This window comes from Ceratotherium simum, chromosome 4 (genome assembly GCF_057802395.1).
Source record: "Ceratotherium simum simum isolate JZ-2026a chromosome 4, ASM5780239v1, whole genome shotgun sequence".
NCBI classification, from domain to species: domain Eukaryota; kingdom Metazoa; phylum Chordata; class Mammalia; order Perissodactyla; family Rhinocerotidae; genus Ceratotherium; species Ceratotherium simum.
This window is the reverse complement of record NC_141903.1, coordinates 38,007,268-38,034,372: the sequence shown is the minus strand read 5'-3', so window position 1 is coordinate 38,034,372 and position 27,105 is coordinate 38,007,268. Positions and strand designations below refer to the sequence as shown.

The 27,105-nt window shown below is 45.0% G+C and overlaps 1 protein-coding gene across 3 annotated transcripts in view; it reads right to left on the bottom strand.

Annotated features, from left to right (window-relative positions):
* The window catches only part of KLHL3 (kelch like family member 3), a 109,356-nt gene that overhangs the window by 43,382 nt on the left and 38,869 nt on the right, over positions 1–27,105 (bottom strand). For all 3 annotated transcript variants that reach the window (XM_087429757.1, XM_004420159.3, XM_087429756.1), the window contains 2 exons: positions 21,459–21,621; positions 9,813–9,922 (listed from right to left, as the gene is read on the bottom strand). In XM_087429757.1, coding sequence (XP_087285883.1) covers positions 9,813–9,922; positions 21,459–21,621 — 273 coding nt within the window. The remainder of the gene's footprint in view (positions 1–9,812; positions 9,923–21,458; positions 21,622–27,105) is intronic.

The following is a 27,105-nucleotide window of genomic DNA, read 5'->3' as shown; positions in this document are numbered from 1 at the left end:
CAGCAGGGCTGGGTCCACACAAACCACACTAGGTGCTCATGCTCTCACCCGCTGTTCTCAGCGGCCTCTCAAACGTCTACAGCAGCGGTCGGCAGACTACAGCCCACAGGCCACATTCAGCTGCCACCTGTTTTCGTAAATAAAATTTTATTGGAACACAGCCACACTCACTCGTTTCCATATTGTCTGTGGCTGCCTTCACACTACAACAGCAGAGTTGAATTGAGACCCCAAAGCCTAAAATATTTACTATCTGGCCTTTTATAGGAAAACTGTGTCGACTCTTGGTCTATAAAATCTAAGCAGAGACCCTGTGGCTTCAGTCATGGGACAGGGTGATGTCTACTGAAATACTTTTCATGAGTCCCATGATGAAATAATCAGCTGCCGCAAGGCACATTTAGGGTTTCAGTTTTAAACAAAGAAATAGCAACATTTCCTTACTGCTTCATGTTCCAGGACCAATTTCTTGAGTGCTACCAGGCTGCTATGTGGAAAGAAGTTGAAGAAAATCGGATTTCATAGTCCCAGGCTCACCACGCTTCCAGTGTAAGCACAAGCCTCGGCCAGAGAACACCAGATGAACCTGATCCTTCCACCCACCCCTCTAGTTATACAGGCTGCCAAGCCGGACTGTACCTACACACTGTGAGTGAAGTGGGGAGCCCTGGGACACCTACCCCTGCTTTCAAAATGTGGTCTGAGAATAGGGAAGGACTCAAGTTAAAATAGGCAGGGCAGTGACTTGGCAAGGGAAAGGTCCAGTTAAGGGTGATTCTCAGCAAAACATAGGATGGGGGAAAATGAGCTAATTTTGATAACATGAGGGAAAAAGCTAGGTTCCTGTACACAGACCTGATTCATTACTCAAGATTTGAGAAGGATTAACAACAGGCACGTGCTAGGCCTTTTACACGCATGCTCTCATTTAATCCACCAGAAACTCTGTGAAGTAGGTGTCATTGTCCACATTTTACAGCTGAGGAAACAGCCTCAGAGAGGTTAGCAACTTGTCCAAGGTCATACTGCCAGGAAGTAGTGGATCTGGGATGTGAACTCACCTCCAACTCCAAAAACCCAAGTTCTAATGTTATGCAATACTGCACCTCAGAGGCACAATTAGTTGAGAAACCTGGGCAGACTGCTGAGTTGGGAAACTGTTCCTACACCCATCACCCTCATTACAACCCTCCAAGCCCTCGTCGGACATCCCCTCTTCGTACCCTTTTCTTTCTCAGGGATTGAGCCAATAGCATTTGCCGAATTTGCTGCCATGATTCTAAATCAGTAAGACAGCACTTCTAGACACTAGAGTGACTCTGTCAGATTTCTGTTGTTGTTCCTTACACCAAAGCGTAACAAGAGTTACATCAATCACACCCCGCCTCACTGTCACACACAACACCCGGGACAGTGGTGTGCTGGTGCCGGAGCTCATCATGCGTCTTTCTCCCCAACCCAGCGTTTAGTGACATTACACTGGTAGTTTGAAATCAGTCTTGGTGGAAATATTTACACCATGGAAATTAGCAAATGAATCAGCAAACTAATCAGGGCTTTTAGAAATTTTTTTGGAGAGCCAGTTGTTAAACATTTACCAGCATATTACTGGCTGGCAGATTTCCTAGTCTGAAGGCTCCCCCGACTCCCCAATACCATTATCATAAAGGTTTATAGGGCACTTAAAAGCTCTTCCTTGTAGTTGCTTAATTTCAGACTCACAAGGGCCCTGTGTAACTGCTAGAGTCACTCACAAAAGGGAAAGTAAGGCAGAGAGTGGGGAAAGTGGTCTGCTCATCATGACCCAGCCAGTTGGTGACAGGGCAGCAATTAGAACCACGGCTTTCAATCAACACTTGCACAGCACCCTGTACATCTCCTCCAGGGCCCATTGCAGTTGTGTATATATTTGATAAAATCGTCTCCCTCATGTGATTATAAGTTCCACGAAGGCAGGGATCTTATATTTACCTGTTCACCAATGTCTCTCCTGTGACTAACACACACCCATCTGCTACGTAGAGAGCACTCAATAAATACTGCTTGAAAGAATGAATAAATTAATCAAAGCAGGAATGATTGGGTGCATGGTTCTCTTCCTGCAACAGCACACTGCCAAATATCTGACTTCATATAAACAAAAACGATGACAAAATTAAAACAGTGACATCGCCTTGCCTGGAAATTGTTCTTCAGCTTTCTACTACTGCCTATAGCCAGCAAAAAGACTTGCACCCTGATTCTGCAAAGGATAAAGAAAAGGACTGAAGCAAAATTGTTTGATAGAAATGCCTGCAAGCTGAGAGATTCCTTCAGTGGCACTAATCCTAAAATGATTGGAGCCTGACACAGGGATGGAGAATGCCTTCTAGTCAATATGGTGAACTGAGCTGACTTGGAAGGAAATCTTCCTCTATAGCTTCAAACACATGAAAAGGATGTATGACCAAAAAATTTGATTTGAGCCATACTCAAAAGCAAGAGGGAAATGCCCCAGTGCTTTAGATAAGAAGGAATTCAAGTCTTGGAGCTGAAGGGAAGCCGAGGACAGAATGGCTCAGAGGCCTGTAGAATTCAAACAGGGCTTTAATGGTTTGGGACTTCTGTCCCCTCAGGTAGAATGCCTAGGCTACTCCTAGGACACAGGCCACAGTGTTGCCCCAGCTGTAAAACTGGGACTAGACGAACTCCACCTATCTGCTATGGGAAAGGGGAAGGAAGTTTGCCACCTCCTGTGGCCTGGGGAGTAAAAACTTCATCTTCAAGAAATCAGAACCCAAAGCTCATGCCACATACTAATGTGGGGTTTGAACTGACATTACCCAGGTGGTATAGGGGATACTCAAGACAAAAAGTAATACAAAAACTGTGTCCTCACCAGTAAACCTGCCCTATAGGGGCACCTCCATAGCCCAGGGCAATCCAGACTACCACGGACATAATACCCTCTAAAGATGGACTCACAATCAAAAATTATAGATCATTAATGAAATGAACTGCCAAAAGGAAAAACAACAGATGCAAGAAGTCATAGAAAATTTCGGGCAACCAAAGGTGGCCTCAAGACTATTCTCTATAATGTGTTCCTCAGAATACTATGGGCAGGAGACATTCTGAGGTTAGGGGTTCTGGGACCAAATGAGCCTGGGTTCATACCACACCCCTAAACCCCCTCTAGAGATTCACAAAGCTCATTAACATATAAAAGCTCTGACAAGTCCTGCAGTTTCTTAACCTAGTTCCTTTGTTTAGCCCTGTCTCCTAAATGTATCTGATCTGAGAACTTCTTTATTCTTTTACCTAAACACCTATAAACATCTCACAGTATTGTAGTTTTATGGCACACAGTTGGATAAATACTGACCTAGAGAAGAAAGTCCTCATTCCTTAACCGTCTCCACACACCCCTACTCCATTCTCAGCCTCATCTCCAACTATTCCCCCAAAGACCCTTGATTCTCATCACACAGGTTACTTTTCCCCCAAGCACAATAATTTATTCCAAACTTCCATGTCTTTATTACAATTCCTTCAACCTGAATGGCTTTCCAAAATCCTACTCTCACTCTCCAAGTTTAAGCTCAAATATTCCTTTTTCTGTGAGGCCTTCCCCATCCAGCAACCTGGAATAAAACACTCCAGGGTGCCTTCCTCAAACTTTGATTACAGGCAACGACTTCTCTCGGCCACATACTATGGATACATGTTTCTGGTCTGACTGCCCACCAGACTGTGAGCACTTAAACAGTAATCACTAAGTGTCACTCACCTCTGTCTCTCCATTGGGGTTCATTAATAAAGAGCAGGGGTCTGGGAGGCAGGCACAATCAGCTTGAAATCACAGAGCTATCTACAAGCCTTAGTTCCCTCCTTTGCAAAATGGAGACAATAATCTCTGCCTTGTGAGTTATTGTAAGAACTAGAAATGTGCAAAACAGTATGCTGGGAAAAAGAAGTCAGACACAAAAGCATACACACACACCAATATTCCATTTATATAAAGTTCAAAAACTGGCAAAGTCGATCTATAAGAAGTTAAAATAGCGTTGTGCTTCGCGGGGTAGGCAGCAGGGATGGAAGGGAGTCTGGGTTCTGGTTCTTGATCTGGGTGCTGCTTATGTGGGTGTTTCACGTTGTAAAAAGTTAAGCTGTGCACATTTTATTTGTTCATGTCTCTGAACTTACTTCAATACATGTCACATTTTTTAAAAAATATTATTTGTGAAATGTACCTGGAGAACAGCGGGCAGTCAAGGTAGATTTTTGGCCAAAGTGCTGTAGTATTCTGCTCATAGATGCTTATTGAATTGCACTCTCCAAAGGAGAAGAGTAAAAAAAAAAAAAGTAATGCTGAGGCAGGGCCCCAGGCCAGGTCATTGTTTGCAGGCTGAGAAATTGGCAGCTCTAATGCTGACCTCAGAGCAAGGCAGGGCTGCCAACAGCTCATTTCAGACATAGGATATACCTGCTTCAGTCACCGGATAATGTCTCGGCAGCAAGCACTCAAGCCCACCCTACTGGCCAAGGAGTTCCAGCCTGCATCCCACACCCATCGCTGGCTGGAGAGGCTAGGAACTCAGACAGGAGGGCACGCAACACTAATGATCCTGGAAGACAAGGGCCCAATCCCTTCCAGGAGATAAGATATTGGAATTTGGCCCCTGATTACAGTTTTAGGAGATAACAGCACATTAAAAATGTGATTGTGCAGAGAGAAACTAACCTGCAGTTCTCATTATAACACACATACTTGACACTAATCTAATTTTTTGAAGCGACCTAACCAATTTCTTCCTGACCCGTATCTGTGAAAATGTGGACTATTTCACTCTGAAAAACCTCAACAGTGTTTCATAAGAAGGCATGGAATTCTTGAGAAGTAGAAACATATTTACCAGCTAAGAAAGCAAAGATTCAGAAAAGTCCAGTACCCAGCAATTCAGAGGCAAAACCACATTAGAACTCAGGAGTCCCATCTCTTCTTCCTAGAGTGTGTTTGTCCCCAAAGGTTGCTTCCGCCACCCCTGGGTCACTGAGGCTGTCCACAGTGAGAGCCTCAAAGGGGGACACGAGAAACAGGCTGTCTGCTCACAGGCTTCACTCTGACCCTGCATCACCTCCCATGCAGAAGAATCAGGTGACTGGGAGAGGCTTGCTCCTCTGTGTCTTCCCTCTTTCTTGGGGTAGGGGTGAGGGTGGGAGAGGAAAGGAAAGGTCCTACCCAAAGATCTAGTGATTTTGTGACTCCTACCAATCCTTTTGTGCTCTCTCAAATAACAGGAATTTTAAAACAAAACCAAAAACTACATGAAGGAAAAACAAGAGAAAAAATGGCAAGGATCCATGCCCTTTTCTGACCTCTAGTTCCCACATTTGTCCTTACTCTCCGGGAAAGTGTTAAAATTATTCCCATAACCTCAGCTGGCTCAGGGCAAAGTCCAGCCCCAGCTGGCCTCTTCACCCCCTCAGGGAAGTGCTGAGCACTCCTGGTGCCTCCAGGGCACTGTGTCAGGCACTGTGCGTGACACAGAGATGGCTAAGGTACCCGCACAGCCTTCAAGATCGAGTACAGTGAAGGAGATAAGGCATGGGCAAAAGCAAGTGATGTTGGAGGAAGAACAGTATCTGGGAGAGGCCCAGACAGGGCTGGGGGTGCTGGCAGTGCTGAGGGGCAAGAGACCACTACCACTCTCAGCTCCTGCTAGACACCGAGCTCCAGCTCACGCCAACCACTCAGACCAATTGGGGCTCTGGGAGGAGCTTCCCCTTGAGAACGGCCCCAGTCAACCAGTCAACCATTACTACTACTACTATTACTACTACTAGCAGCAGCAGGACCACTACTAATAATAACAGCAGCAATAATCATATCTTACAGTAATGAACACTTCCTGTGTGCTAAGCACTTTCATCTCATTTCATCCTCAGAACAACTCTACAAGATAGATACAACACTATTACCCTCCTTTTACAGATGAGAAAACTGAGACTTAGAGAGGTTCTTTTATTCATTCATTCAACAAATATTTTTTTTAGTGTCTACCATGAACCTGATACCACTCCAGCAGTGACCCTAAGACACAAAATTCCCGACTATGTATGGTGCACACATTCTGGTGAGAGATAAATACCTTGCCCGAGGCCACTCAGTCTGTTAAAGCAGTGGAACCAGGATTTGAACAGCAGCCACTCTTACTGCAGAACCTATAATACTTTCAAACTCCCAACAAGCAAGTTGCCTGGCCCCAGCCACTGACATTTAAATCATCATTAACACTAAAATACCACATTTCCTCTATTTTAAGATGCATAGTTTTTTCACGTTTTAATGCCTGAAATCTGGCTGCATTTTATAATAGATGTTGAAAGAAACCCATGGGCTGCAGGCAGAGAAGTAAGTCATAATATAGCTGATACTGCTGTCCAAGTGTGGATTTAGCCAAATACAGGTTATCCGATTACTGACTCAGTTGAGTTTTCTGCAAATGTTAACATTAAATGCAGTTAAATTTTAACTTAAATTAAGATCCCTGATATCACTTCAATTATGCTCAAAAAATTTCACTATAATGAAATATTGAAAGAAAAACCTATTGTGCGCACAAGAGATTGCCTATCGTATGCAATTTAATTAAAGGGAGTAGAAATCACCAAATCTGGAGAAGGATCACAGAATTTTCAAAGCCTAAAGGGCTAGCATTCAAAGGACAAATATCTAATTGTCAAAAGGTTCCAGCTATTTAACTTCCAGCAATATGTGATCAATTAAGGGGAAATAAAACTATGGACTTAGCCAAAGAGAAAATGTAGGCCAAACCCACAAGCCTCAAAATTACAGTGCCAATCTTAAAGGTACCAAAGGGATCAAGATCATGAGTAATCCGCTTTCTGAAAAGCATCACATAACTCCAAAGTAACATATTATGATATGAACCAAATATGATACACAACTTCATTAGTGAAAAATACCTATACCCCAAATCTGATTCCACAGAAAGAGCAGCTCATACATAAGCATATGAATAAACAGGAGCCACTATAGACAATTTTTAAATGAGTACATTTAATTTTATGTTTCTTTGTTTCTGGAAAGATAAAATTAACTCAATGGCTTACTTTACCCTCATCAATGGCAAAATTGATACCACTGCCATTATCATCGGTGCCTCAAAATAGAGGATTGTGGTAATTACAATGGCAGCTGCCCTTTATTGAGCACCTGCCAAACACTGTATTTGATATTTACTTATCTCTAACCTTCATGACAACTCTATAAGGGAGGTACTGCTAGTATTCCCATTTTACTTGTAAGGAAATTAAAGTTCAAAGAGACCAGTAACTTCTTAAGGTCATACAGCCAGTAAGCATCAAGCTGAGCATGGAACCAGGTTTGCCTGAGTCCAAAGCCCCAGTGGTCTCCAGGGCACTATAATGCCTCTCCCTACAACAAGCCACCTCCACCCGTGCCCTGGCATAGCAAGCAGAGATAAGCCCTCCCCTGAAGAAAGCTTACTATGATCTCACAGCAGGATGGGCCAGCAGGAATTTGGGTAGTAGGGTCCTTCCTTCTCAACCCCAACACCCCCAAGTTGACCCAAATCCTGCTGCTTATTTGACTGCTCCCATTTTCTCAAACTATGCTTGAGGACATGTTCAAACAGCCCCAAACTGACCAACTGCCCCAACGTTCACACAGCCAATCAACTGACTGGTGAATTTCTTCAAATTGCGCCAAATGGGTAGCACAATCCAGAGAAGACACTAAACAGACTTAGCAAGAAGCAAAGGAATCCTCTCCGCTGCTGAGGCGGGGCAGGAAGGGGCCTATGGCCTGACCAGAGGCATTCTTTCCCCCAGAGGTGCAGTTTCACATCAGTTAATGGAAGCAGAGGCCTCCCTGAGCCTAAGGGAGAGTCCAGCTTGGTGTGCCAGTCACCTTCTGCAGATCCCTCTGAAGTCTCGGGACAGCCCATAGTTCCAATAAATATCTGCTTTTCTCCTTCATCAAACTTTTGCAGGATGACAGGCAGGGGCTTGTGAATTTCACCCCATTCTCTGGACATGTGCCTTTGGACACAGTCTCACTGCCAATGTAAAATCCTTTTCCAGGGCTTTTCCTTAAATATTCCATTGATAATAGCCATCATTTGAAGCTACTGGAGACTAAGCTTGGACACTAACAGTGGAGTAGGACAATTCAAGAAACATTTATTGAGCATTTCTGAGGATGCAGAGATAAGATGTGGTCCCTACCATCACGGAGGGAGGAGGTAAGATGAGCTCAGAACCAACTACAGTAAAAAGCAGAACAAGGTGAGCATTATCCTGGAACACAGAGGAGAAAGGAATTAATTCCAGATCCAAGATCAATAATAAAGTCAGCTAACACTGGTTGAGCACCTACTAGGTACCAAGTACTATACCAGGCATTTACATACGTTATCCCATTTAATCCCCACAACCACCCTGTGGAATATGTTCTATTACTAAATCACTTTATAAATGAGGAAATAATATAAAGAACTCATACAAATCAATAGCAAAAAAACCCCAAAAAATCCAATTAAAAATGGGCAGAGGATCTGAATAGACATTTTTCAAAGAAGACATACAAATGGCCAACAGGTACCTGAAAAGATGCTCAATATCACTAATCATCAGAAAAATGTAAATCAAAACCACCATGAGCTATCACCTCACACCTGTTAGAATGGCTATTATCAAAAAGACAAGAAATAACAAGTGTTGGCGAGGATATGGAGAAAAGGGAACCCTTATGTACTGTTGGTGGGAATGTAAATTGGTGTAGCAACTATGGAAAACAGCATGAAGTTTCCTCAAAAAATTAAAAAGAGAACTACCACATGTTCTAGCAATCCCACTTCTGGGTATTTATCCAAAGAACACAAAAACACTAACTCAAAAAGATATGTGCATCCTCTTGTTCATTGCAACATTATTTATAATAGCCAAGATATATTAACAACCTAAGTGTCCATCAATGGATGAATGGATAAAGATGATGTGATATATATATCGGAAAGGGAGAATAATCCAAGCAGAGGGTCAGCGATAGAGAAGGCCTGGAGGTAGGACAGATCAGCAGTCACAGGTCAGCTAAAGCAGTGGGCAGAAGTCAAGCTTTCGGCACAAAGGAAGAGGCATGTGGCCAGTGAGTCAGGAGACTGGGTGTCAACAGACTGGGTTTTAGTCCTGGCGCGGCCACTGACTGTGTGACCTTCAGCAGTGCCTATCCCCTCTGTGGGCCTCAATTTCCTCATCAGTAAAAATTCCAATCCCTTATTGAAATAGATGTTCTCAGAGGTTTGCTCTGGCTTCAATGCTCAATGATACTACAAGAGGCCACGTGGGACAGTGGTTAAGATCAGGTGACAGGTAGACCCCAGCTTGTCCAGTGACCTTGGACAAGCTAACTAACTCCACTGAGTCTCAGCTTCGTCATCTGTAACGTGGAGGCAACAGCAATGCCTGTCTCACGGGGCTGTGGTGAAGGCTGAGCGAACCCAACAACAAAGAGCACTGAGCACGGTGCTCGGCAAACTGTAAATGTTCCGTAAATGGAGGCAGCTCTGTCGCCATCATCATCACCACCATTATTTCTTCTTTAAAGGGTCCAGAAATTGAATGTAGTGGTCACGAGCCAGAAGGCCCGTTTTTTTTGTTTTACGTTAAAGTGACAAAAAATAAGCTCCTTTTTTCTCTGAAAAGAGAAAAGATCTCACTGAACCACAAGTCCCTCCATGACCACCTCATGAGTGAGGCTCCTGTTTCACCCAAGAGCCATGCCATACCTTCTCTTCTGAAGCAACGGTCAGCTTGTCACTGGATATCAAGCTGCACACCTGGTCCAGACTTAGGCTAAGAAATTCTTCCCCCAGCATCACCTCTGGAAAGTGCTGCTCTGTTCCAAAAAAAGCAGAAGTTCAGAAAACAAAGTTATAACACACTCCTGCCCTTCCATGAACCAAGGCCAGGACAATCGGTGGGATTCAGAGTGGAGTCCTGGGGGCTTTGGAGGGAGGCAGGAGGAAGAGGGAGAGACAGAGAGGCAGAGAGAAAGATAGCACATCCTGGCTGGAGGGAAACTAGCCTTTTAATTCAGCAGCAAAGACATCCTCTTGTGCGATACTCCATCCTGAACATCGACAGGGATGAAAATGGGGCAGAGACATGCAAGATCATATTTTTTCCACGGTCCATGAGATTAATAACGGCGTTGCAGAAAAGCCTCACTGGGACCTACCTACTTAATTGAGCTCATTTCCCCTCAAGGTGCAAGCTGGCAGAGTTGCAGACAGTGCCCTATGCAGCTCAGTCAAACAAAAGTGGGTCAGAACTGATGCGGGGCTCCAACTCTCTGGGGGTTCTGGTAGGAAGTCAACATTAGAAGGTCGGCGGAATGGGTCATCCTTTCTTGCCCTAAGTCAAGCCTGCTATGGTGAGTCTCTGGTTCATGAGGAGGCCCAACTAAGCATCTGTCCAGGTATGGTGGCAACTTTGATGGCCCCACCACCACTGGGAACAGCCCACAGCAGCCAGGCCTTTGGAGGCTGTAAGATGGAGGGGAAATTGCGGACATCTAGAATGAGACAAAACTCACAGGCCTGAGGTTCAAAGAAGGGAAATACCAGGGACAATTCCCACCCTGACATTTGCCCAAGCGACCATCCTGCTATTCCAGGGGCAGTGAGATGTCAGTGAAAGAGCATGCACTCATAAAAAGGAACCTAGATTCAAACACTGGCTTTGCCATTTATGACTTGTGTCCTTGAGCCAACGGCATCACCTCCCTGGGCCTTACTATCCTCATCTGGAAAATAGGGATAAAACCGCTTGTCTTGCCTCCCTCCCATGCCCTGAAGGGAAAGGAATTGTGAAACTATTTTGCAAGTTATTCCAAGGTGAGCCAGCCCAAGAGCTGACAATTCCTGGTGTACCAGACTCTGGAGATGACAAAATCCTTTGTCATTTGCTCCAGACCTGCTCCTTCCTCAGTTCTCTCACGATCTTGCACCATTGCCCCAAGGAGCATCTGTGCTCCTTCCCCTCCAGGCTCCGGGCCTCCCCCCTTCCTTCTTTGATGGCCTCGCTCTGGCCTGGTAGCTTCTTGGATAATTCCAGGCTACACTTCCCAGTTCCCACTGAGGGCTACCCCAACTTGGTCTGGCCAACCCCTCAAATGAGATTCAGAGTCCCTCCACCCCTGGGAGGCTGCTGAAATATCAACTTTGCTGCAGCTGAATAATGAAAAGGAAAATCAGAGTGTGCTAAGCCCCTCTCTCACACTCATTAACTTCTTAAAAACCAAACAAGGAACTTAAGGTTTAAATCACTCCTTGCAAAAATCATTTTTAACTTTTTATGTTGAAATTATTTCAGATCCAAAGAATTCCCATATACCCTTCATCCAGATTCCCTAAATGTTAATATTTTACTCTCAAAGATCAAGTAATAAACAATCTTTTCATTTTTCACTGGACAAAAAAGGGCTCCCCACTTGCTCGCCACCAGCCTAATGACATCACTGAAGCCGCAATTAAAGCTTGTCCATCCTGAAGCTCAGAAATGTTTGTACATAACAAGACAGATTTAAAAGTCAGATCCTTTATGGAGGGAAGCAACTGCCTTAAAGTAAGAAGCTGGTCTTGCCTCTCTACATGTCAGCAAGAAAAAGCCTTTAGTTAAAGCTTAGATTTTAGGCTAGACATTCAAAGGAGCTCCCTAAATATAGAAATATTTAAGAGTAGATAGCATTATTTTTAAAGTATCTATTCCTAAAGATTTTAAAATAAAAGCAAGTGAACTATCTTCTTTGGATGATGAGAATTCATTCTTGGCCTGGAGGCTGGGAAAGTAACAGGGTTCTCCCTACATGCTCTTTCTGGTCCAAGAAGTTTTTGGACCAGAGTCCCCCATCTGCTGGCAACACCTAAGAAATAGTGCAGAGAAAAAGCAGTCACCACACAGTGACAAAGTGTAGGACATGGAGGCTCTGTGGGCCAGCCAAGGCTCAGCTCAGCAGGAGAGTCAGGCAAAAGAACACCAACATCCCTGTGGCCCAGAACCACACCCAGGCTTCCCACCTTTATCTTTGGTTGACCAAAAACCTGACATTTGGAGGAGTGAAAAGAGTGAAGAGAAAATTAGGAGATGAGAGAGCAAAGTTCTGGGCTGTGAAAAATTCTTCCTCATAACTCATAAAGCCAAAAGTACAGATGGGCTTTGATTTTGAACAGGAAGAAAACGGAAGTACAGTGATGCATATTCTAGGTGGCTTGGTGAACAAACCAGAAATTCTCGAAGATAAATCAAGGAAGAAAGTAGTCAGCGCCCCATACCTTTCCATCTCTCACCCTGTGGGGCACTGCTGGATTGGAATCTAGGTCCCTTCTTTCTGAAGCAGGCTGCTGCTTTGCCCATCTGGAACCTCTCACTGAAATCTCTCCAGAAATCCTCCCAGGAGGCAGCATCTGGCAGGGTGGGGGCAACAAGGTAGTTAATGGGCAGCAGCTTCTTACCCAGCACTGACACCCTGGGACTCGGGAGCTTTGCAGAGCATGAACAGGAAGATACAAAGAAAGACAAGAAAGAAGAAAACTCCTTCCCTTCACCCTTCAGTCTGAGGAAATATGGCTGAGCCCCATGAGTCAGGGGACTAGAGTCCCCTTTCTGCTAGCCACTCTCAAGAAACAACAAGATAGAATAAACAGGAACAGGATGCTCTGGCTAACTCGATTTCCTGGGACACAGGAGGTCCCCAGAAGACTTTATATTTAAGTCAGCCCTCTTCCCAGCTACTTCCTAGAAAGAACCCACTCTGCTCCCAGAAGATACCTCCCTGAGAATCAGCTTCTACCTTTAACACTTGTTTGTTTGTTTGGAGATTTTTTTTATTTGTTTTGCTTTACTGTAAAATATATTCAGGGAGAATGTAGTGAAAAGCCTTGGCTAAGAGTCAGAAGACCTGGGTTCAAGTCCTAGCTCCACCTCTTACAGTCACTTCTTTCCAGGCTTTGGCTTCATCATCCATAAAATGGGACCACAACACCTGACCTAGGTCTCAATGTTGTTTTGAAGCTTGAACATGATAATACATATTAGTCCATTTTGAGATCCTTAAGAAACTCTTTAGAAATGAAGGATAAATATTATCAGCCCATGTTCCTACTTCACAAAGTCCAGTTCTGTGGGCAGCACTGCTCTCTAACAGAGAAGCTTCTCCATAGCACCAGAGACATCCTTTGGGACTGCAGGTCCCGTAGGTGAGGCTGTGGACCCCAAAGGTCTTAGAGACCAACTTTAATTCCATTGAGTTCAACAAACCTCCCAGTGATATAAGTTATTCAATTTCTTAAAGCTGCAATCTTCTTATCTATTAAATGGGGCTAATAACAGTACTCATCTCATAAAGGTGTACAGGTATTAAATAAGCAAGCAAATGTAACTCACATTTACGAAACCACAGCAAGTGCTCAATAACTGTTAATGTATGATGTGCCAAATGCAATGTTTCTTCAAAAATGAAGAATGCAAAGCTGATGCCTACAAGGAGCCTACTATCTTATAAGAGGAGTAAGACAAGGCACCAACAACTCCAACCCAGAGTCCATAGGGCCATGACTGGGAGAGGCACTCTAAGTATAAACAAAAGCATGGAAGCCGGAAAATTCAGAGCATGTGTAGAAAATAGCAATATCTCTAGCCTAGCAAGAGCCTAGGCTATGTCTTCATTCTTCTAACAAATGTTACTGAGCACCCACTAAGTATGGGGAACTGTGCCAGGCTCCATGAGATGCAATGGAGAGGCAGGCAAGGATAGATCTTGGGGAATAGGTGGGGTATGCACAGGGCGTAACATCTTCTAACCACGGGCTAGCCCCTAGAAGAGGGACTCTCCAATAACAAAATCTAATTTTTTCTTGTCTTTTTGCTTCTTTTTCCTTAAAGAGGCATGGAAATCGGGGCGGGGGTGGGGGGGCGGGGAACAGGCTTTTTTACTAAAAGCACCAAACACTGTTTAAGTTCCAAGTCTTGATTAATGAAATACAACGGGTCTGTTCCTCTCCATTTAGATGAGAAATTACAGAAAAGAGGAGGGACACCAGATAACTTCAAGTCCTTTCCTCACCACGCAACACACATATCTTCCCAATGTTGAAAGGATAAGAAAATTAGGTGGCACATTCCCAGGAAAAGGCTTTCTCTGGGGGCAGAGTTGGGTCTTTTCAAGGAAGCAGGCACGGAGAAAGTAGAGGGCATTTCCTAATAGTTACTAACACCGTGCTAGGCATTTTACATGTATTATGTCACTTACTTCTCCCAAAAGCCCTGCTGAAGTGAATATCAATATCCTCACTTTACAGATAGAGAAACGGAAGCTCAGAAATTCTAAGTCATGTGCTTAGGACCACACAGCATTAAGTGGTAGAGCCATGTTTTGAAACCAAGGCCATCTGAATATAGCAAACATTCTGATGAATATTTTAGTCCCCACTATGATAATAATTTGTCCTGAGCAGGCCATTAGAGTAAAATTCAATACAGACAGCAGAGCTCCCTAAGAACCCCTCTTGGGGTGCTGCAGAGAGAGAAAGAGAATGTGAATCTAAAGACCTTTCTTTAAAAAAAAATCTGAGTAGTAGTGTTCTAAACATTTTGGCTTCCATCCTGGGTTCAAATCTCAGACCTAACTCCTGAATTGAGACCTTTCCCTAATCCTCCTATCCATTAGGCTAGATGAAATGATATTCTGTGTTTCCAAAGCCCCCAAAACAGGAAATAAAAATCATCGTAGCCCTAATCACTCATTTTTTATCATCTGAGGTCTTTCTCTCATACTGGGACTGTGAACCCCATGAGGGCAGGGTCTGTCTTGTTCGAGTCCGTCTGGCTTAAAATCCTCAGTGTCCTGCGCATCTGCACACATTGAGCTCTAAAATTATTATTGCACATCTCTGACTACTCTTCAGGGCTTCCTAGGGCTCAGGCAACCCCCCAAGCTGGTCCCATTCCTCCCCCTTGATGGGATGAAATAAACCTAAGCCTTTGATCAGGTTCATCTAAACTACAATCCCAGATCAAATGGAGTTGAAAACCCATCTATGACTTCTCTGACCTGCAGAGATAAAACCCATTAATCCAGGGCCAATGGCCCCAGGGAACAGATATGAGCATCTCTGAATGGAACCACTGGACATACCCCCCCAGGAAAGACTGGCTGATGCAGGTGGGCTCACAAACAGAATCAAAACATTTTAGTGGGGTAAAAAAATAAAACAGCTGCTTTAAATCTCTCTCCTGCCCCCTACTGCCCTCTTTTTAGAGGGCAGAGGTAAGCGTTCTTGAATCAATATTTGGCTTTCAGGGCCCACAGTTTCCCTGTTCCAAGGAGAAGGCTCAGCTCACAGGGAAGTAACAGAGACCTACCCCGACCTCTTCCCACAAGGGTCATGACCACCAGCCCACAGACTCTAAATATTACTACCTCCACCCTCCCTATGGATGGTGGGATATTCTTCCATGCTGACTTAATTCTAGAAATATATATATCATCCCTCCCCCTTTCTCTCTAACACACACACACACACACACACGCACAGAGCAAAGGGCTATGTCAAAACTGCCCAGTTGTCAGTGCTATTGATTCAACACCAAAGTTCCCTGTTACCTAGAGAATGGAAGGAACAATGGAAGTTTCCTAAAATCCCAACAAGGAGAACAGTTAACAACAAAAACTACCTGTGTCTGCACTACTGCTTCATTTGCCACCTGCAAGCTAGAAGCAGAAAATCAAGGGGAGACAGGAGTGAGGCCACCACCATGGAGATACAGGCTGTACTGGCCTGGGCGGATGTGAAAATAGGTGGTGGGTTCAGAGCACAGGCTCTGGAGTGAGACAGCCTCATCACGAATCTGGGCATTGCCACTTAAAAACTATGTGATCTACGGCAAGTTACTAAACCTCTCTGGAGTTCCAGTTTCTTCATCTATAAATTGAGAAAATCATGACTACCTCTTGTAGTTATGTGGCCAAAATGAGGTGATGCCTATGAAGTGTGTAGCACTGTGCCTGGTACCTAGCAAGTGTTCAGAAATGGTAGAAACTCCCAGCATTATCGTCATCATCATCGTCGTCATTATTTTATGATGCCAAGCTGGAGGCAGCAATTTCACCTGATGACTCTCACTGAGTCAGAGGTTCATGTTTTTTAAATACTTTGTCAAAGTTCTTTGCTGCCCTTAGTTTACTCACTTCATTCCACGATCTCAAATGACTCAATCAATCAAAAAAAGGCCATTTCTCTCCATGAACACATGAAATCCGATGGCTTTTCCATCCCATGGCTGGAGGGTTTCAGCTCAGCTTTGGCAGACTGATGTAAACAACATGTCCAAAGAATTTTAATTGCCATTTCATTAATGGGGTCCCATTAACATCCCTCCCAACCAGCTCTCCTGATGGCCCAGTGCATGGCAGTCCAATTACCAAACAACAAAGTCCCCATAAACCTGGGCCCTGGCTTCTGAGGTTAAAGATTAAGCAGTCCCTGGAAACAACAATAATGAAGTATAAGCAACAGGCTGTGCAAAACACCAGGGTCCCTTTCCCAATTACTAGCTACACAGGAAGACTGTGACACCATCAGCTGGGGGCAAGGGTCTGAAGATTCAGCTACTAAATATGGGACCCACCTTCTCCTACCCCTATAATAACACATATAACAGCAAAAATCTGGGGGCACAATCCTGAGGGAGAAACTGGACCCAGAGGAAGCAGGAGGGACAGCCACAACAGGAAAAGACCGGGCCATTCCAAACAGGATACCAAACAGTCAGCTGGGTGGAAAGAGGTAGTGCTTCAGCACCCCCAACTCCCCCAGAGCCGTGCCATGTCTGCCTCTCAGTGCCTACATCAGGGGACTGCAGACTTATCAGAAGGCAAGAGCTGACCTTAAAAATAGTTACCTTTTTTTTTAGACAGCAATTCAGCAATATCTATCAAAAATTTTTTAATGCACACTCTGAGCTACTTTATACTACTAAGATGGTACCCTACAGGTACAATCTTACCATTACTTACATACTAGCAAGTCTACTCCAAAACATTATGTATAAGAATTCTCACTGAAGTATTTTACATGAAAGCAAAAACTGGTAACATGAATGTCCACCAATAAAGAACTAAATGCGTTACAATTCATCCATATGATGCAAGGATCTGCAAAGAACTCCAATTTCCAAATTGAGAACTTAATTTTGTATTAAGTCAAGAAAAAGCACAATGGGTACAGAATGCTTCTATTTGGGTAAGTTAAAAAGCATAATATATATATTCTGTAGGGAAACCCAAGATAGTCCCCCTGCCCCTTTCAGAGAGAAGGTCTGGGAGAAGATTGACTTTGCATTTTACACCTTTGTGTCCTGTTTGAATTTTTTATCATGGGTACAAGTTGCTTTTATTGAATATATTCCCTAGAGTTTTAAAATAATGGTAAGAAATGCATCTGCTAACATGGAAAGATGTTCAGAATATACTGCTAAGTTATTTTTAGCTGGAAAACATACGCATGCATCGAAAAAGATCAGGAAAGTACACACCACGGTGCTGCCCGGGGTTCTCTCTGGGTAGGATTGTGGTGTTTTTCCTGCTCTTTCTACCTGTCTGCTTTTTCTCTAATAATCAGGGGTGGTTTGATATTAAGATATCAATAACAACAGCAATAATAATACTAACAGAAAACAAAATTGTCTTGGAGAAGGAACAATAACAGAATTCAGAGGTAAAGCTGCGGGCCATAGACAAGTGAAGGCAGAGGCCAGGTAACCAGAGACTAGGGAGGATGGAGGAGGCAGGACATACCTGCCTGTGCACCTGGATATAAAGAAGCTCTGGAAATGGTCCTCTTTCCCCCAAGTGCATGTGGTGGCAGCAGCAGTGATGGTGACCCAAGGAGTCCTGTCTCCCCGCAGTGACCCAGCTCTGAGGCTCTCATCCTACCTTGGATGACAAGACTGGCATGGAAGCTCCAGAGCATGGCCCTGGGTGACATCTACTTCTGCAGGAGGCTCTCCTCCTTGTCCCCCTGATCCCCAAACCATCCTGGAAACAGGGAAGGATGTACTACCTCCATTAAAGAGAGGAGAAAACTGGTCTAGTGTCACTTAGCTCCAAAATGTTGCCTGGTCTGATCCCTAGTTCTCATCTGGAAGGTCTCCTCAAAATACCTCCTAAGGTAAGGCATGGGACCAAGGAAGCCTGTGACCATAACTCCACACTTAACAGTAGGATGAGGCAGCAGCTCTGTCTCAAGGGCAGTGATGGCAGAGAGCACCAGGTTCCATCTGAAGTCAAGAGGTGCAGGACCAAAGAAACAAAGCAGGCCCACATCTGTGGGTGGGTATGAGGGAGCGAGCATGGATAATCATTTTTTACTTCCTTCTCTAAATACTGCACAGTCTTACCTTCACACTGCTTCTTCTCATGTCTTTTCATCAAGGTCTTATCAACCTCTGCATTACCAGACCACCTTAAAAATATGACCTCTCTGCTGCACACAGCTGAGGGCTGCAAAGAAAGCTATCCAGGAGATGGTCACAGTCTCCACAGAAGGCCTGCACACCAAGGAGGAGGCTCTCAGCCTGAAGTCACGCCGAGTGAGCCAGGGAAAGTAAGGGCTCACGCATGCAGTGAGGGGGCAGACTCTACAAGATGCTGAAAGGCAGGCTCCCAGGGGAAGAGAAGACACTCATATCTCACTTTCCCACCCCAAGATGACTAAACACCCCGACTCTAGCAGAAACAGCTGGTCATCTGTCTACACTGTCTGGTTGTTGGGATTTGGTGACTACATACATGGCACAGGCTTCCAAGCACATATTTCCAATGGAAAATACCAACTCTAGCCACCAACACCTCTCTGTTACTGACTCACAGGGCCACCTTATGTCCAAACAGGGCCTGAAAGCTGTAGAATGTAATAGTTATAAACACTGGCTCTGGAGTCAACACTGTCTGGGGTTGAATCCTGCCTCTGTCTCTACCAGCTGTGTGACCCCAACAAATTACTTCACCTCTCTGTGGCCTAGTTTCCTCAGCTGTTGTGAGCATTAAATGAGATGATGCCCATAAAATGCTTAGCATAGGGTGTGACACAAAGTGAGAGATCAATAAACGCTAGCTAAAAATAATTCATCAGGATATCGGCATACACACACTCACAACGCTACAGAATCCAATCACCATGACAACATCAAGCCCAGGGAGCACCAAGACGACGGATGTGTTCCCAACTGCATCCTCCCCACTCTCCCCTAGGTGAGTCTCACCATCAGACAGTGAAAGGGGCCAAGGAAGAAAACAAAGATTTTGAAAGTGGAGAAAATCCAGGCCAGAAGAACATGGGAGCCTTTGTTAAAGGCAGGGGTTCAGTACACTACCCAAACCTCAGATGATTGTGTCAACCAATTACAAAAGGACGGGGTGTGTGCTGTGTGAGCACGCATGCATGAACACTCTGTGCAGAAGGAGAGGGCTGGGGAGAGGAGACAAGGAAGAGAGGGAATTCCTGGCATCTAAGCACTCTCCCTTCACCACCGCACCAGAGGATGCTGACGCACTGACCTGGGCCTTGGCCAAGCCCTGGACTCCTGCTGAAGCAAAGCATGAGCACATCCCTCAAGAAAGTAGCCTTTCAAAGGCTGGGCTGGGGAATCTTCTCCAGGGAGAGAAAGGGCTCCCTGGGACAAAGCGGAAGTGGGGCATGGCGGGTGGTGGGGGGTGGCAGGGAGAATATGCAGGGAAATGAAGGCACAGGAGGAACAGCAGAGAAACAGGAGAGTGAAAATTCAGAACCACAAGGAGCCAGCAGAATTCAGAACTGGGGCAACTGGGGAATGTCCTTCAGAAAAACCATCCCTGTCAAGATCATCGTAACAACTGGTCCCACTTGTGTCCTCAGAAACAGACTTCAGAGAGAAATGAGAGTCTCTGTAGGCTCCTAAAGTCTGGGGCTCGATCAGAAAACAAAAGGATGCCAAGGAACAGAGCAAATGCTTATTGCCTTGTGGACCAAAGTGCTAACTCAGTGCAGAGAGCTGGCAGGTGGGCAGCCAGCAGGCCCTCAGCTGATTTCCAGACATTGGCTGTACAAGAGACACAGAACAGAACAACAGCCATAACAGTATTTGTTTGGGCAGGGGGAAGAATAAGATGCTTTATTGCAAGGGAAAAAGGTGGCCGTGATTGACTCTATCAATTAAAATGACCAGACCCATTTCCTAGGCCACTCACGATCTTTGTCCTCAGCTTGAAATAAATAGCGATGAAGATTTCTTTCCGGCTAAACATGGTGGACTGAACATTCACGTTCATCTCTACTCCCTCCCAAAACCCCATTAAAATAACAAGGTGACAAACTCTAGCAGGAAGAATGTATCCAAGAAAAATAAAATGGAATCAACAGATCATCTGATACACTGAGTTGTATCTGTCTTACAAAATTAGTGTCAGTAACACTCACTATGCAAAAGAAAAAGGCAGACCAGCCCCAGTGGCCTAGTGGTTGAGTTAGGTGCGCTCTGCTTTGGCAGCCCAGGTTCAGTTCCCAGGTGCAGACCTACACTGCCCTGCTAGCAGCCATGCTGTGCTGGAGGCCCACATACTAAAAAATAGAGGAAGATTGGCACAGATGTTAGCTCAGGGAGAATACTCCTCAGCAAAAAAAAGAAAAAGGCAATTATTAACTGCCTTTCTGATTAAAAGAAAAGTTTTCTGATTAAAAAGACTGTAAATACATAACTTAGCTCAAGTGTAGAAATGACATTAGGAGAATAAAGAAGGGAAGAGTTTATGAAACCTCAATTTTATTCTTCTGTGAGAAGTCAATAGATAATATCTAAAACCAATAAATCCAGAAATAGTGGTACAAACATTTTATTTAGATAATTGGAGGTAAATAGTAGAGGAAGCAGCAAGAGCTTTTAGTAGAATCAGAAGCTGCATTTTAATTCTTTTAGAAATGAAAGTGAGTGGCTCTAGAGAGCAAGACATGGTATGCAAAGGCAGAGCAGGGGACTCTTGCTTATCATTATAAGCCTTGCAATAGTATTTGATCAAAATAGAAATTTTCTTAAACAGAAAAAAAGATTTATTTAAAGATCTAACTCAAATTACTCTTCCCCCACGAAGTCTTCTCAGATCTCCTTCCTCTTCTCTCATGAAAATTACAGTCTGTATCATCCATCTGGCAATTAATCATATTCCACTTGGCAATGAGCTAAGCTCTTCTGTTGTTAATTATCTTTCCACCTGTGTCTAACTAAAATTATAACTGCTTCACAGCAGAGCACACGTCTCACAATCTTTGAGGAGTCCACAGCAGACCAGGTTACTAAATCCACAAGCTCGGAGGAAGTGCAGTAGCCCGGTTCCCCATTACCTGCATAAGCGTTGGCCTGCTGCAGAAGGTCGGTGCAGGTATGCACGTCGGCAAACGCACGGATGCCCAGGCAATTGGTGGGATGCAACTGAGACTGCAGAAAGTCACAGCAGTTCTGCCGAACGTCCATGAGCTGCAGCAAGCTGGCTGCTGGGAGCAGCACCTGGAGGAGAAGGTGACATTCTGAGACACCAGATCCCATCGGCAGGGCCTCATCTCCCTAAAGCACTGTCCCAATCATACTGCTCCCATGCTCAAGGTCTTTGCATGGCTCTCCAGTGCCTGCCCAAGTAAGTCCAAACCTCCTGGCCTGGCCTTCAGGGCAGCCCCAGCCTTATTTCTCACTACTCTCCGCTTCATGGACTCTAAGCATCAGCAGATTCTCTGTATCCCTACAGCCCACAGCAGTGCTTCCCAATCTCGAGTGTGTTAAGAATTCCCTGAGGACCTTATTAAAATGCAGATTCTGATTCAACAGGAATAGGATGAGGTCAGAGCGCCTGTATTTCTAACAAGCACCCAGGTGATACCTGCAGCCGCTGGTCCATGAACCACGCCTTGAGTAAAAAGACCATTATGGACTGAATGTTCCTGTGCTCCCCCCCGCAATTTATATGAAGCCCAAACCCCCAGCATGACTGTATTTGAAGATAAGGCCTGTGAGGATGTGATGAAGGTTAAATGAGGCGATAAGCCCTAATCCCATAGGGCTGGTATCCTTACAAAAAGAGGAAGAGAGACCAGAGCTCTCTAGCAGGTGAGGACACAGGGAGAAGATGAACTTCTGCAAGCCAGGAAGAGAGCCCTCACCAGAAAATGAATCAGCTGGAAGCTTGATCCTGGACTTCTAACTTCCAAAACTGTGATAAAATAAATTTCTGTTGGTTAAGCCACCCAATCTGCGGTTATTTTGTTATGGCAGCCCAAGCAGACCAAGACAGATCGGTTCTCCTACTTGGCTACACACTGGAATCAGCTGGAGAATTTTTCAAATGCCAATGCCTGTGTCTCATCCCCAAAGATTCCAACTTAATAGGAATGTGGTGTGGCCTGGACAGTGAGATTTTATAAGTTCCCCAGGTGCTTCTAATGTACAGCCAAGTTTGAGAACCAGGGCCCCCAGTCTTCAGCGCACTGTCCTTACTCAGAAAGGTACTTAGTGAATCCTTCACTAGTTCCTTCACCACTTAATTACTGATCATCTGCATGCCAGGCACTGTTCTAGGCTCTGGGATTTCATGGTAAGCAAGAGAAACCAGACCCCTGCTCTTATGGAACTTAAAATCTACTGGAACAATCTCGCCTCAGGAACCAGGCAATCACACTTTATTCTCCCATCCAACAGACAAATAGTAAAAAACATCCTTGGGTACATTCTCAGAGAAAGAAGAGCTGAGTTTCCTTTTGAAAGATCACAGGACACATGAGTATTTATACTGTATCCTGGAAGACAGAAATAGCTCCTGCTCAGGTGTGTGTACATGTGTTGTTCCTAAAAGTCAGGGAAGACCGGCTTGAGCAGGCCAGATGGGTGCTCAGACTGCCAAGCCCTGTAAAGCTTCCCTAGGCCTGTCCCACAGCCCCTGAAGCCTGCCCTCTGGATCACAAATCCAGGATAGATGGCCAGAGTGTTACTTGACCCCAGCTTTGCTCCCCCTCACCCCTGCCCTGCAGAAGGGGTAGATAGTCTGAGAGTGACTTTCCAAAAAGAAATTTAGAAAAAAAAATCAGAGAACAGAATAGTTTGATTTGAGGCTGCTTAGCTCAGGGCCCCCAGCATCAATTTCACCCCAAAACAACCCCCATGTCCCGGGCCTTTGCTCTCAGCTGCTCCCCTGGCTCTCAGAGAGAGTGTCTGGGCCAGCCAGACTCCAGCTGTTCCCACCCACAAGTGCTTGCCCAGGAAGACACGGGCTATAGATGCATCTGTTTTCTTAATTCAGAGCACTACAAAAGTCTTTTTTTTTTTTTTAAGTGATTTAAATTCTGGATCCTGACCTTCTCCCAAACAGCTCTTAACCCTCTGCTCTAGCTCTGGTCACCTCCATGTGCTCAGGCCAAAAACTCTGCCCCACTGCCCATTCCTGGGACTTATCCCTCCACTAGGGTAATAAGCTGTCCAGGTTTGCCCAGGACACAGGACTTCTAGTGCTAAAACAGGGATGGTTGGTTACCCTTCCTCATCCCTGCCCATACACAGAAACCATCAAGAGCCTCCACTATCAGTGGTCCTACACCCAGCTAAACGCCTGCTCTCCACAAGGTAGGAGAGCTCTTCCTACCTACAAGCTTCAACTTCTCCCTCACAATGGCTGAGTTCTAGAAAACATGCCCCTCTCCCCTTTGCCGTCTCTCTTCCACTCTCCAATGTCTCCAGCAGGACAGCAGTAAATTAGCATCATGTCTTTGGTATTTTCTGAACCACTGATTCATTCCAGAGAAGGAAAAAGATAAAATCACCCACTCTTGAAAGTTTTAGACCGTAAGTAAACATAGCCAGGCTCCAAATCTGACCACCTGAACTCCATCCCCACTAGGCAGCCACCATCCCCACTAAGCAGCCATAAATTGGGAAACTCAATTAATCTGTGAGCTTGCTCAGCCTAGCCAGACAGATTCCAGGACCAGATTAGTCTCTGCCTGCTAGTTAACTGGAGAACCATTAACCATTCTTGCTGAATAAAAACGAGGAATGGAAAGCTGTGTTCCAAACCCCAAATGACCTCCATGAACCCGCTGACCAGCACCAGCTACAAACCCTAGAGTTAGGGCCATAGGTTGACCAACCATCTGGTTTGCTGAGACTTTGCCAATTTCAACACTGAAAGTCCTGTGTCCCAGGAGACCTCTCAGTCCTGGGCAAACAGGGACAGCTGTTCACCCTAGGGACCAGGAACTTCTAACCAGTTACACTAAGAAGTCCTGGTGGAGAGGAGCAATCAAATGTTGTCCAGCACACACTCTACTGAGTGGTGTGGCAAGCCCGAAAAGGGTCAGGTGTGAGAAGAGGCAGGCATGAGACAGCAGCCCTTTAGCCCCACAGAGGAGGATTTCTGCGAGTCCAATCCACCCTCTGATTGTATCCCCAGCCAAGCCAAGATGAGATGAGATCATGCCAGGAACATACACTCCTTTCCCCCTTGCCCTCTTCTCTACCACAAGGACAGCGGCAAAGTTTGGTGCTTAAATTCTCAAGCTCATGACAACCAGCCAAAGAAATGAAATAATAAAGCCTTCCTGAACACACTCCTTAGGTTGTACTTTCAGTTTTTAAAACCTCCCTGGATAGAGCTACCCACACAGCTTTCAACTTCCCTACTGTCACAAAACCCACTTAGCAGACAAAAATTATAAAGCTTTCCACCTCTCCACACCCCCCATCCTGTTTGGGTCCGCTCCTGCCCGAAAGTGTTTCCAAGCTGACTTCCTAAAATGAACGGGGCTTGTGGTTTCTCTAATTGCTCGTTCCCTCTCTTTGATCTTATGCTGCTGTGATTAGCTATGACTCAAAGGCCCTTTTCTTCCCACCACTACTCACTTCAAACAGGAAGGTGTGAAGAAAAGTAAAGGAAGTCAGAATGCTGAGGGGGAAGGTTTGGAGGCTGGGAGACATATCACTGCTCAAACTCTGAGTCGCAGGGATTAACTGGGGCCCAGTCGAGAGGGGTGCTGCAAAAACAAATCCCTAGAGGCTATGAAAGACAAGTGAGCAAACCGTCCATGAGGCGGCTGTCTCCACTTCCCTCTCCCACATCAACAGGGCTTTGAGAGGATTTCCTCTTCTCTTATCTTGCCTGCAACTCAACTCCCTCAGGTGGCAGCAGTAACAAGACTCTGAACAAGAGGCCAAGCTGAGGGCCTCAGCTTCGAAGCAAGCCTGTCCTGGCCGAATCACTAGGGCAGTACTGTTGGGTCCCTGGACAGAGGAGGCTAAGACAGGAGAAGAAGTCGGCCAGAACCACAGCAGGGATGGAAGATGACCCTAAGTCAGAAAGCTTTTAGCTTGCCCCTCGCCACCTCAGCATGATGGTTCTTGGAAAACAGGCCCTGGAATGACCCTCAGCCAAGAGTGTACAGGTTCCCCTCCAGCTTGCAAATGGCCTCCCCTGCATTTTTCATGCGCTGGCCCCGTTTTGTTTTTTCTCTCCCTCAGATAACATGAAAACACAGCAGAGGATATCCCGTCACAGAGTTTGTTTCCTTTAACAAAAACAAAAGGAAATGCCCTGCCTCAGAAAGTACCTACTCATGGAATTTCAGGGAGGCAGGGCCATGCAGAGAGGGAGGGCACCAGCCAGAGGGCCAGGTGACCAAGCTGCCCAGGGCCTCTGCACCAGCCACACAGTGGGTCTGTCTCTGCAGCACGAGGCATGAGGCCTGGCACAGAGAGTGCTAAATAAAAATCTGTTGAGAAAAAGAAGAAAGAGAGAGAGAGAGGTGTATAGACGAACAGAAGAGCTGGCAGAATAGCACTGTGATTAAAACTGTCACTTAGAATTTTGACTTCTCCACTTACCAGCCACATGACTAAGGGCAAATTACTTAACCTCTCTGTGCCTCTGTCTCCTCACCAGTAAAACGAAGATAATAATGGTACTGCCTTAAATGCTTGTTGTGGGGATCAAATGAGATAATACATTTAAAGCTGTTAACACAGTGCTTGGTGCAGAGGGAGTGCTCAAATTAGTTTTTATTAATTATTATGAGCTGAAGTCAAGATTCTGATCATTTATTTACCGAGAAACTAGAGTTCACCACCTCAACAGAGCACAGTGTGTTGGAGAGAGCTGGATTCAAATCCCAACTCTACCACTTACTACCCATGCGAGCATCAGTTTCTTCAACTGTAAAAGAAGGATCATATTAGAGCATTCCATTGGTAGTTATGAGAACTAAACGAAATAATGCACGTGCACTGACTGACACACGCTTGCCTTACAACAAGTATTAATAAAGTTAGTTACAACGGTTGCTACCTCTGCCGAAGAAAGACAACTCAGTCTCTCCAAGGTGTGTGTGGCTGGGAAGAGATTAAGGGCGTAGCTCTCCCAGCCATTTAACCAAGCGCAAATCTGACCCTCGTGTTTCCAATGCTTTCAGGAGAGCCCCAGGGCCTCCATGCTCACCTCAGTGCACCAAATCCTCAATAAATATCGTCTTCATAGACAGCTTGTGAGCAACTGCCTCAGCAGATACATAACAGCGTGAAGAGGCCGCATTTTGATCCAAACTTTCTCTTCTCAATCTTTTTTTTTATTGAAGTATAGTTGACATACAATACTATGTTAGCTTCAGGTGTACAGCATAGTGATTCAACATTTATATACATTAAGAAATGATCACCATAAGTCTAGTAACCATCTGTCACCATTCAAAGTTATTACAATATTATTGACTATATTCCCTATGCTGAAGATTACATCCCCGTGACATTTATTTTAGAACTGGAAGTTTGTGCCTCTTAATCCCCTTCACCTATTTTGCCCAACCCCCACTCCCCTCCTCTGGCAACCACCAGTTTGTTCTCTATATCTATGTTTGTTTGTTTTCAACCTCTTTTGTTTGTTTTCCCCAAGGTCACCCCTGACCAAACCACAGTTTGAAGTGAGGAAGAAAAAGGAAAAGGAATATTTAGTATATCTCACTG